Raw genomic sequence first — 13062 nt, 5'->3', positions numbered from 1 at the left:
TGTTGTGCCCCCCCCCAACCATAAAATTAATTTTTTTGCTACTTCATCACTGTACATTTGCTAGTTATGAATCGGGCGACTCCTATGAAAGGGTTGTTCAACCCCCAAAGGGGTTGCAACCCACAGGTTGAGAAACGCTGCCCTAGACTATGGTCCCGATCCCCCAGGCCCGACCACTCATTCCCTCAAACTTTTCATAACCGTGCCCTGTAAGCTCGCCCACACTCATAGATATGATTTCAGCAAAGGTAAATACACATAGCTAGCTGGTCTATTCATATTCACGCTCCCTCCAATACCTGTTTGCTTCATAGAGCACCACTATTGCAGGACTGTGCGTAGAGCAGAATTAGCTCTTAACTCTTGCAAACCTCTCAAAGTCTTGCCCTAAGGCCATCTTTTTTGCCAGCTTCCCTTCCAATTGTCTGTTGCCTCCCCTTCACCCAAGTTGACATGTGTCTCCCCTCTAGCGGGTGACTTCCTCTTTCCACCCCTGGTGGCCATCCACAAATAATTATTTGAGTGTGAAAACTTCCTTTTCAAAATAGTGGCTTCATACAACATTTGTTCTTTGGTGCTTGACTAATTGCATTCACTCATGGCCAACTTGGTTTCTTACATCCCTGATTCTTTCTCTACCTCTACCTCTGAAGGTACATCCTAGGTGTAATACCAGTTCATCTGTGAATATTTCAGTATATATTTATGAAAAATACTTACTGGAAACATCACTTCTATTATCAAGTCTTGAAAAATGGTGAGTCCAGGCGGTGTCCACATAAATACGTATTCTCTGTTGTTTGGGTCAGGAGCCAGGTCCACATACTGTAGCACCGTGGGCTGCTATTGCCTAGCTCTGTTAGGCCATGACTTCCCCTTTTGCCCTTTTCCCCCTTGCAACTATTTGTTGAAGAAACCGGTTTGTCCTGCACAGTTTCCCACAGGTTGTGTCCTGTGGGTCAACATGCTCCTCGGACTATTTCCATTAAATCCATCGGTAGCTGGATCTCGATGTTTGGTCAAGTTTAAGTTTCAGCCATCTTCGGGTTGGGGTAGAGGGGAGGGGAAGCAAAAGTACTTCATAGATTGAAAAAACAATGAAAATGACCCGTTGTTTGGAAATGCCTTCCATCTATGGTGCCCACGTGTCGCGGAGTCAGTGCACGCGAGATTTCTTTATGGCCGCCACTGGCCAAGAGTGGCAGACCTTCTTCCCAGTTGCCGCTGGGCCCTTCTGTGCTGAAGCCCTTGCAGAGCAAAGGTCGCGTTTTCACAGGTCCCAGCTGCCCAGTCCGTTGTGGCCCACGGTGGCTCTCTCTAGGGTTTCTGAGGCTGCCGATCTTTACAGGAGCAGGCAGCCTCCTCTTTTTATGCCCTGGATAGTTGTATGTGAATGCCTTTTTTCTTTTTCATCTTTAACGAGTGTTTGCACTTTCTGAAAGTTCTTCAGTAAAAAGGCCGACCTTTGCAGATGAGAAGCAGAGAGAGAGAGAAGAGCGTTCATAGCAGAATGACTCCTGAGCTCACTACGGGGTGCCGGGCGGTGGCAGGCCCATCGACGACTCGCGTGTGCATGGCCAGGATTGCCTGTAGTGGTTGCCAAGTCTGCAGATGCTCATGGGATTGTAGTTGCTGAAAACGTTCTGCATGTTCTTTTCAGGCGGGTTCATGGTTGTATCTGCTTGTGTATTTCTCGGCTCGGAAGAATAGACAGAGCAGGACCAAACTGACTCATCTCCCTCCACTCTTCTTCTCTTCCAGCATGCCTTACCCTCGCCCATGGCTGTAGAGTTGCTGTTAGCTTTATTTTTTAACAGGTGGGCTTCTAGATTACCTCCATAAAATGGCCGCACATGAAGGCCCTCAGTCTACCCCCAACACAACAGTTGAAACCCTTTTTGTATGTCGGGTGCCCGTGTTGAGAGCTGGAAGGAGAGGAGGAGCCCCCTTCCCATCTTTCATGCTTGCTAACCCCCAGGGCACAGTCACACGCGTGGTCTAGTGGGAGGAGGCACTGCCAGTGCTGTGAGGTGGTTCGTCCATTACGTTTTTATTCCTAGCTGCAAGAAGCGCTTCCCACAGAAATGCGCTTTGACACCGCACACGGTCTTTCTTTGACGCTCCTGCAACTGCCTGCTCAAGAAAGGGACACTGAGTAACAGCCGCTCGCCCCGGAGCCTAAAGTGGATTTATGGACGGGTAGGGTGGTGGGTGGTGGTGTGGGGGGGGCGGGGGGGTTGGTAGGCTGGCTTTCGAGGTTGCTTATAGTGTGAACCTTCACAATTCAGGTATGCCCCCTTCATACCACTCTGCCAGCTCCCTGCCACCAGCAGGATGAACTTAATCACCCAGTGCCCTAAAAAGCCCTTCTTCACGAGCTGACTAGTGCCTCTCTGCTCATCCTCACCCCCTCCTCTGCGCTCTGTTTCTCTCACTTGGCGTAGTTCCTGAGGCCTGTCAGTGACTACCCTTTCCTCCCTATCCGAATGCCCTCTCCTTCCCCTCACCCTTCTGCCCTGATTTCCTACTGTTATCTCCAGACTCAGCGTTGAGATGCCGTCTGTATTATTAGTGCCTTCTCATGGTACATGTAACCACACACACATCAGTAAACAGAAGCATGAGGTTCTTTCCTGAACCTGGGCTGCTTTCTAGCTGATTAGTAAATACTGGTTGAATTGCCTACAAGCATGGAGAGTTAGGGATGTAACAGGCTGTTCCAAAGTTGCCCGGGGCTTGGAGAAACAGTATTTTTATCGACATTGTTTGTGGAAAACCTATCTTTTTTTAGAGACTTTAATACCCTCGCCCTACCGCTAGTCTGTGTTTGTGTTTTGGGGAGGGGGGTTGCAGATAGTGCGTCGTCCCCCCCCCCCCCCCCCCCCCCCCCAGTCCCTTCGAGCACTCTGGAGGCAACAGCAGTTGTGGCCCATGCTGCTGCAGGGGGAGACGCAGCTGCTCCCGAGCCCCTCTCCCGGGCCTGCTACGTGTGCTCGTCTGCTGGGATGAAGAGCTGGCTTTGGGAGAAGATTACCAGCTGGGAGGCCTCTGGGCTTCTCTCTGTGAGCTGCTTCCGTTCTTCAGCCTCTTAAGTAATTCGTTTCCTGGAGTGGTGGGGTGGAGAGACTGGGTTAGGGATGTCATCAGTGGCAGGATTTCTACGTTCTCCTTGTTCCATCCCTCATTCTTTGCACGGTTTCAAAACGTTATTTAAAGCAATTACTTAGGTAGCATGAATTCAGAGTGTATATGTATATTCATGTATATGCAAATGCTGTATTGTTTCCTTTTAATGTAATGGGAATTGTCCTGTTGGTATTGTTCCATGATTATACCAGATCATGCATGAGGTCAGGTGTAGAGAAGAGGTCATTGCAGAGTGGTCATTTAGAATGGACTCTTGACCATCCTCCTCCTTGAATCTATTGCTATGGTCACAGCTGTGTCAGGTGTGGCGTTAGTGGCCAGGATTCCCCAGCTGCTCACGAATGTCTCTGTAAGGTTGGTCTTTGAATGACAAGAACGGGCTCTCAGATGGAGCTTCAGGACTAACTTTCTCTGTGACCCTGGCCAAGTCATTTTCCTTTCTTGGGTCTCAGTTACTAAAGGGATTCACCTGACTGAGGTGAATGCTATCTCTCAAGTAGCTCTATCAATTTGTCACCTTACATTAGGGGCCTTACAGTTGGCCAACAGATTTGTATTTTTATCCTACGAGCTCAGGAAGGATGAATTTCTCCAAAATGGTAGAATTGCAGGCTGTAAAGATGACAAGGGGTGGGGGGGTGTAAGAGAGTATTTGGTTTAGCTCATTGGCTGTGCAGAAGCAAATGATTAGCTCTGCCCGATGGATAAAATAGCTGAGATCCAGACAGCACAAGTGATTTACCCAAGGTGGCCCCTCGGGTTAGTGTTGGCACAAAAATCCCAGTCTTCCAGTCACCTCCCCGGGGGCCTGGATGCGCCTGTGATCTTGACAGAAATTGGCTTCATTGCCTCAGACTCTTCCTTCTGCCCTGCCTCTGTAGGTGCTTCGCACTGACGCCCCTCCGCCCGGTGTTTTTGCTTGCGTTCAGCTCGATGATCATCGTGTGCACAGAGCAGTGGAGGAGCAAGATCTGGCCTGAAAGGAAAGGTGAGTTGGGTGGCACCGGCACTGCCCTTTCCTGTCACTTTTAGCTTTCGTTTGGGGCCTTGTAAGTGGGCACGTGGTGGCCGGTGTACCTTCTGATGTCGGAGTGAGTGGCTTTAGGAGAGACTTGAATAGCTTGCAGTTCCTGAGCACTGGGGTCCCCACCGTCCCAGGATTATTAATCTTAGAAATGTATGTCCACCCCTGGAGTCGGCCTGCCCTGCTAGAGCAGGACTTGACCTGCGAAGGCGCTCTCAGGGTTGCTTTTTTGTAATCCCCCTCACTGAATGCTAGGCATTTATAGAAAGTTCTAAGGAGTCCTGGTGGTGCACTGGTTAAAGCACGACCTAACAACCCAAAGGTTGGCAGTTTAAGCTCACCCGCTGCTCCCTAGGAGACAGCGTGCAGTGTGCTTTTGTAAAGATGACAGCCCCCCCCCACTCCCGAGGCCGTTCTACTTTATCCTGTGAGTCAGAATCATGGACTCCACAGCAGCGGGTTTTGTTCTTTGCTTTATGTAAAGTACTGTCTCTTTAATGAGACAGTCCATTTCTCTCAGCAATTGTTAAGCATTACTTATTTGCAAAGCAGTAAGCTAACTTTGTAACATATAAGATTTGGTTCTGTAAGATATGGATCATACATTGCGTTCAGGCAATAATGCATTCACTACAAACCCATGACCCTTGAGTCAATTCTGACTCATAGTGACCATACATCAGGTTTCCAAGGCGGTAAATCTGTCAGGTTTCCAAGGCGGTAAATCTGTCAATCTCATTGTTCTCCTGCTGAGCAGCTGATGGGTTTGAACTGCTGACCCTATGGTTAGCAGCCTAGTACCTAAAAATACGTACGTAGTTATATGAAAAGTTAAATGACAGTTACTGAGCAGTCCCAGAGATGTATGTCACAGTGATCGGTATATCTGTCATGTATTGGGGCCTCCCACAAGCCTTGCAAAAAGCAAAAGATGAGAGAAAAGAGTGAGCTTTTCTAGAGGGGCCAAGACCTTCGTTAGTCTGAGAACAGGCAGCTGCAGTGCACCTCCTGTGAGCAGAGGACTGGTCATTTTGGCTGGAGTAAAGAGTTCATTCATGGGGATGCTGGGAAATAAAATGGAAGGTTCATTGGAATTAGGTTTTTATAAAGCCTTAAAGTGAGGGCAAAAAGTGTAGACTTTATCCTCTAAGCAATGGTGGCAATGGAAGGTTTTCTCAAACATTAGCGCGGGACGCTGAGGATTCATTTAAGGATCAGCTCGTGGAAGGGCCGGCAGGATCCCTGGCAGGGCGATGCGGTGTCTACATGAGCAGTTGAGTGCAGCCGCCCTGGGAAAGAAATGATAGGCAGCTTGGAGGGCTGTGGGGCAGGAAGACGCACCGAGACTGGTCAGTAGTAGCTGTGGGGTTGGAAGCATAGGTGTAAAAGCTGGCCTTGAGATCCCCAAGCCAGGATGGCGGGAGAACGGCTTCACAGTTAGTACCAGGTGCGGGCATTGTGAGACAGGGGAGTTGGTTTGGGTCCAGGTGAAATTGGCAAATGGATGACGGTTTTAGCTCGGTGAATTCTGAAGTGTTGGCAGGCTACTCAAACCAGGGCATCTGACTTTTCAATACCTTCCCACCCTGTTTTGTTCAGGGAGTTCAAGGAGGCTTGTAGTGCCCAGCCTGACGAAGGCTGGGGAATGCCGTCACTCAGGGTGGGTCTGGGCTGGGGGACCGGAGGAGTTGAGGCAGCACGCCCTGTGCATGAGCAGCCCAGACACACTCCAGAGGTGGAGCGGACCGCTTTCCTTCTCCTTCCCTTTGGCTCTTCGCTGTTATGGTTAGAAGGTGGGTTCTGGTCCACCAGGCCCCTCCCCTGGAGAGCTGAGCAGGCGTAAGCCACCATTCCCTTGTCTGCGGTGCTGTGTGGTGTCTCCTTTCATTGGCTGCCCCATCCTCTCTTCCCCAACCTTGTTACAACGAGAGCTGCCAGACCAACAGCCTGTTAGGATGTGATTCTCCTGTTTAGTTTTCCTACCGACTAATGCTGGTGTTTGTTTTAATGTTGTAGTGCCAAGACCCGGCGCCTTAGACAATGAAAGGTATGGAACGCTCATTAAATCCCTTGTTGTTGCTCTGAATGATTCTTTTGTTGTAATATGCTGTTGCCATGTTGATCACCCCATGTTCTGGACACACAGTGTAAGCTGAGAACTTGAGGCCTAGTGTGTTCCAACTCCTCATTTCAAGGAGCCCCTGAAGTTCAGGCAGCTGTATATGGAGATGGCTCTTGCCCTTTGACCTTGACCAGAGAAGTTTCCGAAAAAGAAGTACTGCAGTGTCCCATAACCTGACTGGCCAAGGCCCTATGAAAACGTGGAGAGAGTGAACTTGGGCTTCAACACCAGGGCATGGCATGTGTTCTGTGCCCTCTGGTGGTGAAAAGTGCCTGCTCAGCAAGAGCCCTCTGTGGCTTACAGCTAGCTAGCTCCCTGCTGTCGTTTCTCAGCCCACCCACTGTTCAGTGCCAGGCTTTCTCTGCTGTGCTGTGTGTTCTTGCTTGTCTCCGAGGGGCACATCCCACTGCTCCTCCCCCTCAGCAGCAGGGTGACCCAGCTGTTTTGATCCCTGGTTGCAATCTCAGAGGATTGCCTTGGTCTCCGAGCAGGGAAGATGTGGTTTCCAAGCATAGAAGGCCTCTGAGCTGAGAGCAGGCTCACCCATGCGGCTCGGGGCAAGTGCTCACGGGGATGAGCTGTCCGAACACGTTGGCCCTCCTGCCCCTAGATTCAAGTTTCAACCTGTGAGTCAAGAAGGAAGCCCGGCTTCACCCTAGAGTGCCTGGCACAGCCCAGCCCCAAGCTGAGCCCAGAAGGGGCTGCTGCCCCCACAGCACAATGGGGCGCCCCAGCCACCTTTCACAGCTCCCTCTCTCTCCTGTAGCTGGGGCTTTGTGCACCCTCAGCTGCTCAGCGTGCCCGAACTCTGCCGCCACCTAGCTGGAGTCTGGGTTAGTGGGACCGTTTTCATGAGGAACCTTTTGCTTTTCAAAAAGCAAAACCCAGGAAAGGTAAGACTCTTCCCTTTTGCACTTTTGCCTCAGTTCACTTCACACTAACCTGAGATGGTCCCTGTACAGACATGTCCTCGTCCAGCACTGTCTTTAGGGGCGGGGGAAGCTGTGGGAGGGCTGCTGGCAGCCCTGGGCTACAGCAGGGGCTTGGGAAAGGCCTGTCTTGCCCCGAGGTGGGAAGAAAGCTGCCTTGTTTGTGTGCAGTGTGTCATTTTGAACATGTGGGCAGGTCGTTGGGTTTTCGGGTTGGTTTTTTTTCTTTCACTTTGACTTAAAAAAAAAAAAAAAGCAACCAAAACCCCACTGCCATCCCCTGCTTTCGGGAAGTGTTTTTGTCTAACTCCTCCTCGGCCAGTCGTTGCCCAGTCTGAAAGGTGAAGCACGCTGGGTAGCCGCACCCAGTGGCCGTGAGTGGAAATGGAAGGCTGTGTCTGTTCACATGTGCCTCTTGAAGAATCATCTCAGCAGCTCGCCACTGCTGGGTCCCTGCCCCCACCCCATGCCTCTCCTCTGGTGACAGTACTTAATCCTGTTTCCTGGCTCCCCCAGTTCTGTTTGCTGAGCTGTGGGGTGCTGACCTTTCTAGCTGTCCTGGGCCACTACATCCCTGGGCTCCTGCTGTCCTACCTAATGCGTAAGTACAGCCTGCACCAGCCCTGGCTAACTGCTTCCAGGGGGAGGGGGCTTGTACGTGTGGTTCTCCAGGAAAATTTTCTAGGGCCTGTGTATGTATAATGTCATGAGATACCTTCTCCCTTCTTCCAGGCTCCCCACATATAATCCTTTCGTCTACCAAGTCAGGTCACAAACTGGGTGGGTGGGGGACCTGTTAGCAGGCTGTGGCTTGTGATTTTGCCTCTGTGTAAGGAGGGACTTTAGAGTTGGGGCATCTATAACCACAGAACATGACTTTCAGGGGTCCTCTGCTTTTCTCTGGAGCACTCCCCCTCCCCAGCACATTGTTAGAAAACGGAGTTACTTCCTGTTAGCTCTGCTCAGTTGGGGCTGGAAGAACTGAGTAGTGGTAGTACATTAGGGCCTCCTGGTTTCCAGTGTGTTCCTGAGCCATTTTTACCATTTGGACTCACTAATGGCTCGGTGATGGTGACGGCAAGCACAGCCATACACAGCTGACTGCGCTACTTGGGTCCTGCCCGGGGCTCATGGGCAGCATGTGGCTGCTCCGCTGTGCCGAGCCCAGTGCTGGGCCCCGTAGGTGGCTGCAGAAGTCCCTGCTCTCATGACCACCTAGTGAGATTGGGGGGCAGGGGAAGCAGAAGTAAGCAGACACTCCCACGCTGAGTGCCCAAGTCCACGGCAGAGGGCCGTTAGGACTGCATCACGTCTGGCTGCCGCCATCCTCATCCTTTCTCCCACTCTCTCAGTTGTCGCTGTCATGGTGTGGCCCCTGGCTGTGTACCACCGCCTGTGGGACCGAGCCTCCGTGCGGCTAAAGCCAGCTCTGCAGCGGCTGGACTTCAGTGTGCGTGGCTACGTGCTGGCCAGGCAGCGAGAGAGGCAGTGTGAGTGTCCGGCCCGGCCGACTGCCCCTGGGGGACTTTGGGGAAGAGGTGGAGAACTGTGGGTCCAATGTAGACCCTTGGATGGAGGAGACGGCAGGGGTGGGGGGTAGTTGGTGCAAGGTCAGGCTTGAAGGTGAGCCTGATACTCTCTTCCGGGTAAACCTGTATAGGCTGAGCCATTTTTCTATTTGGAATTCTAGACCCTTTGAGCAAATCTGAGACAAGTTCTCCAACCTGAGTAAGAGTGAGCACATCTCTCCGCCCCACCCCACCCCACCCCCGACTAGCTGCTGTGTATGTAGCTCTGGCTGGCCCTGTGCCCAGCGCTGAGCTGGCTGCCTGACACATGTCTTCCTTAATGTCTCGGAGCAGCTTGAGCCATGGGTGAGGTTACCTGCCTTGTACAGGTGAGGACTTTGCTGCTCACTGCTGGCCAGTGGCAGTGCAGGTCTTTCTCGCCTTCTAAGCCTGGCCTCTCTTCCCTATGGAAAGCTGTCATCCCAAACTGAATAGAACCGGCCAGCTCAGAGCCCAGAGAGCCATCCAGCACATGAAGGCTAGGTTGGGCATCTCATTAAGCCCTGGTCTTCAGGGAGACCTGCAAGTGGTCATCAACACCGAGCCCCCCCGGCCAGCCAGTGGAATGGCGTCAGACCTCCAGTGCCTGCTTTAGCCATGAGGGCCAGCTCTGCAGGCCCTCCCAGGACAGCTCAGGTGCCACGAGGACACTGGGTCTGCCCAGAGCAGATCCGGAGAGCTTCTGGCAAACGTGGTCCTCACTGACCAGGTCCTCGGGCTGCCTCAACTGACCAGGACAGAAATGGGGGAGTGCGTGGCTGGACTGAAGGGCGCTGGGAGAGAGCTCTTTCTCCCTCATGTTATCAGCTCCCCTGGCACTCGGCTCAGTAGTCCTGCCTGCCGGCAAACACCAACCTTGTGACCTAGGTGTAGGGCCGTATTGACAGTGGTTTTTCCTCTGCGGTCTAGTTTTTGAAGTTCAAAGGAACTGCCTCCTCCTTCCCTCCCCCCAAGGACCAAGTCTAGTCTTTTGTTCTTTCTACGTAGTGCGCCGCCGAGCCCTGCACCCAGAACGTGCCCTGGACACCCACAGTGACAGCGAGGAGGAGGAGCTCGCCGCCTTCTGCCCTCAGGTAGCTAGCTGGCTTTAGCACCCCCTGACTCACCTGGCAGCTCACATTTGGGCAGGAAGTACCGTCTTGAGCTCACAAGGGCTCTCTGAGGCTCCAGTCGACTCCAGCCCGAGGAGTAAACTGGGAGAGGAGCCAGTGTTACACAGGGGGCTTCACACCGTGCATGGAAAACTGAATTGGAAGGTGATGGAATTTCCCACGAGCGTCTGAAGACCCCTTTCTCGTGTTGGAGCTTTGTCCGTAGGTCTGCAGCTGAGCCTGGTAGCCAGCACACGCTCTTCCATGCCTCCTGTTAGCCCCAACATACAGCTGGGGGACAGGTTGTGCCTGTCCCTGACCATTCTTGGGTGTGGACGGTGGGTGTAACCTCTGGCCAACTGGAAAGGGTATATTCCCTGGACCAATTCTTTGCTGAAGAGAAAGTGGCTGTTTGATGCCCCAAACTGCTTTCTTTCCAGTGCCCCAGAAAGCATGAGTGCAAGGTGTTCCCTTAGCGAGCTGCCTAAGGGGTCATGGTTTAGACTGCAGTCCCATGCCTTTCGTGAAGCTGGGCCTGGGACAGCACGTCACCCCCGCCAGCTTGTCAATCTTCTCTCGCCCTAAGCTCGATGACTCTGCTGTTGCCAGGGAGCTGGCTATCACGGACTCTGAGCACTCCGACACAGAGGTCTCTTGTACCGACAATGGCACCTTCAATCTCTCCAGGGGCCAGACGCCTCTCACAGAGGGCTCTGAAGGTGAGCGCGCCACAAGTTGATCATGCTGCTCCTCAGCTTGCCCTGGCTTGGGGAGGGGGTGCCCCTGCTCACCCTGTTTTCTGACTTGTGGGTCAGGAAACAGAGTAGGCTTAGGGGTAACTCCAGCCATGGTGGCACTGCTGTTTTCCTTGAAGCCCTCAGTCCTTAACAGCCTCTGTACAGGTTGTAGTGGGGCAGGGGAGGGCACTCAGCCAGTGGAGGGTCCACGGGGAAAGTGAGACAGTTCCACCTCTGAATCTCTGGAAGGAAAACGGGGGGTGTGGGGCTGGGCAGCCGCCACTCCTCACACCCGTCTCGCTACGTCCCCAGACCTGGACGGCCACAGTGACCCAGAGGAGTCCTTCGCCCGGGACCTTCCAGACTTCCCTTCCATCAATGTGGACCCTGCGGGCCTGGACGACGAGGATGACACCAGCATCGGGCTGCCCAACTTGATGTACCGCTCCCCCGCGGGAGCCGAGGAGCTCCAGCCCCCACCTGCCCGCCAGGATGAGGCTGCGCTGCCAGCACTCCTGCTTGGGGCCCTGCCTGCAGGGTCCAACCTCACCAGCAACCTTGCCACCCTGGTCTCCCAGGGCATGATCCAGCTGGCCCTGTCTGGGGCCTCACAGCCAGGCCCCTCCAACCCTGCTCCCCGAAGAGCCACAAGAGGCTTCGCCCGGGCTCCCAGTTTAGACCTGGATACAGATGCTGAGGGGGATGACTTTGAACTTCTTGACCAGTCGGAGCTGAATCAGCTGGACCCTGCCAGTTCCAGGAGCCACTGAGGCAGGAACTCCCTTTAGGGGAGGGGGCACTGTGGTTTACTTTTCCCCCCCATCCCACTCCATCCCATTGTAGGTGAAGGGGCAAGGGAAGCACTCAGATGCCACCCCTGGAATTTCCTGTGTGTGCTGGGTGGCTGATGCTCTGAGGTCTGCTTAGAGAGGACCCCTGGCCCTGCCACCCGCTGGGCTCCTGCAAGCTCTGCCACTGAGGGGAGACACAGTGCTCCCTAAGGGAGGCCTCTCTGCCAGGGCATGCTTCTGGGAAACAGAGTAGCCAGGGGCATTGGTCCCTTTGAAGGGAGATGCTGTTTCCCTCCCAACATGGGTGCTCAGGCCCTCACTGAGCCAAGAGCCATCTCTTCCTCTGTGCGTCACCTCCCTAGAGTCTCCCAAGTCACGCGGCGGCCAGGAGGACACCCATCTGTCAGTAAACCATGCTTTGGTTGGGACTTTCTCCAAGCAAGTTTGTCCTCGGGTTATGCACAGGAGGCCTGCCCTCCCATCCCCACCCCCATTTCTGGAGACCTGACCTGCTATCCTCCAAAATGATGCTTGTGAAACTTCTGAAATGTGAACCTGATGTGGGGACACGCCTCGTCTACAGCCCCTGAGCTGGAGAGTCAGCAGGCCTCAAGGGTCAGGGGGGGCTTCTCCAGTCCTTGGAGCTGCCTGCATGTCTTTGGTGCTGTGAATTCCTGGCTCCATTTGACCATCCGCCCGAGCAACACGCCAAGCAATAGCAGATCCATTTCTATGCCCCTCTCCCTCCCTGCTCCTCCTCTGGAGAAGTAATAAACTCCATGGGGGTTGACAAAGTAGCACTTTACAAACAATGGCCCCATGGCATTCATCCCAGGGGTTGCCAGCTCTCTCGTACCAGCTCTTCGTCCTGGTCAGCTCCTCCACCGGTTTTCCTGTCAGTGGCTGTCTGGGCAGCGCTGCCTGGATGGAGGAGGCCAGTTTGCAAAAAGGTCCCTAATCAGCAGAGATCCCAGTGAGGGGCACCTGTGAAATCATGTGAGACCGACCCTGAAATGGCCATTGATGCTGGGTCCGTGCCCGCCCACCGCGCCTCTGCCTCCCCATTCAGAGCTGAAACCAAACTCTTTCTCCCCTCTCCCCTCTGCAAATCAGTCCTTTGCCATTCCTCAGGGACCACTCCCCAGCGTCCCCAGACCTGGGTGAGGGATGTTGAGCCCATTTTCATGTGCTGCAAGTGGGGGTGTGCTAACATGTTTGCTCTTGTTGGAAAGGGACAGAAACGGGGTGGGGGTGGGCGTGGGCGTGGGGGCTGGCTGACGGGGAGAAGGGAGAAGAGCTAGATGCCTGATTCGTAGTTGCTTACACTTGTGTTAGGGAGGGGTAAGGGCAGCCCTTGCTTTAAGGTCCTCAGGCTTGGGGCACCTCTCAGAGCCCAGGTGTCTTACAGGTGAGCTCTGACGTGGAACACAAAAAGAGGCATGGGAAAGGAGTGGGACTTGGTAAGTGTGTGTAGTCAGACTTGGGAGCTGTCGAAGAAAGGAGGGAGGTAAAGAAGGACTGTAACATCTTTGGAAGGTGCGTCTTGTACGCAGGGGTCCTCCTCGGAATCTCCTTAGCCCTCCACTGTGAACTGGGGGTGGGGTGCTGGGGAATAAATCTTGTATGAGAACTACCTGTAAAGAGACGTGTTGG

General features: G+C 53.5%; 2 protein-coding genes across 2 annotated transcripts in view; both read left to right on the top strand.

The window, feature by feature from the left end:
* The window catches only part of RETREG3 (reticulophagy regulator family member 3), a 19565-nt gene extending 6515 nt beyond the window's left edge, over positions 1–13050 (top strand). The window contains exons 2-9 of the mRNA XM_045299450.1: positions 3940–4135; positions 6188–6218; positions 7060–7186; positions 7739–7823; positions 8575–8712; positions 9778–9863; positions 10468–10600; positions 10931–13050. Of these exons, the coding sequence (XP_045155385.1) occupies positions 3940–4135; positions 6188–6218; positions 7060–7186; positions 7739–7823; positions 8575–8712; positions 9778–9863; positions 10468–10600; positions 10931–11388 (1254 nt within the window). The 3' untranslated portion in view covers positions 11389–13050. The remainder of the gene's footprint in view (positions 1–3939; positions 4136–6187; positions 6219–7059; positions 7187–7738; positions 7824–8574; positions 8713–9777; positions 9864–10467; positions 10601–10930) is intronic.
* LOC105979033 (PSMC3 interacting protein) overlaps positions 12849–13062 on the top strand; it is a 3358-nt gene continuing 3144 nt past the window's right edge. Inside the window, exon 1 of the mRNA XM_013005801.2 lies at positions 12849–12869. Coding sequence (XP_012861255.1) covers positions 12849–12869 — 21 coding nt within the window. The remainder of the gene's footprint in view (positions 12870–13062) is intronic.

Source organism: Echinops telfairi, unplaced genomic scaffold, assembly GCF_000313985.2.
Source record: "Echinops telfairi isolate 266 unplaced genomic scaffold, ASM31398v2 ScPeMD7_7458;HRSCAF=8496, whole genome shotgun sequence".
In the NCBI taxonomy this organism is placed as follows: Eukaryota; Metazoa; Chordata; class Mammalia; order Afrosoricida; family Tenrecidae; genus Echinops; species Echinops telfairi.
This window is presented reverse-complemented; position numbering and strand designations above follow the sequence as displayed.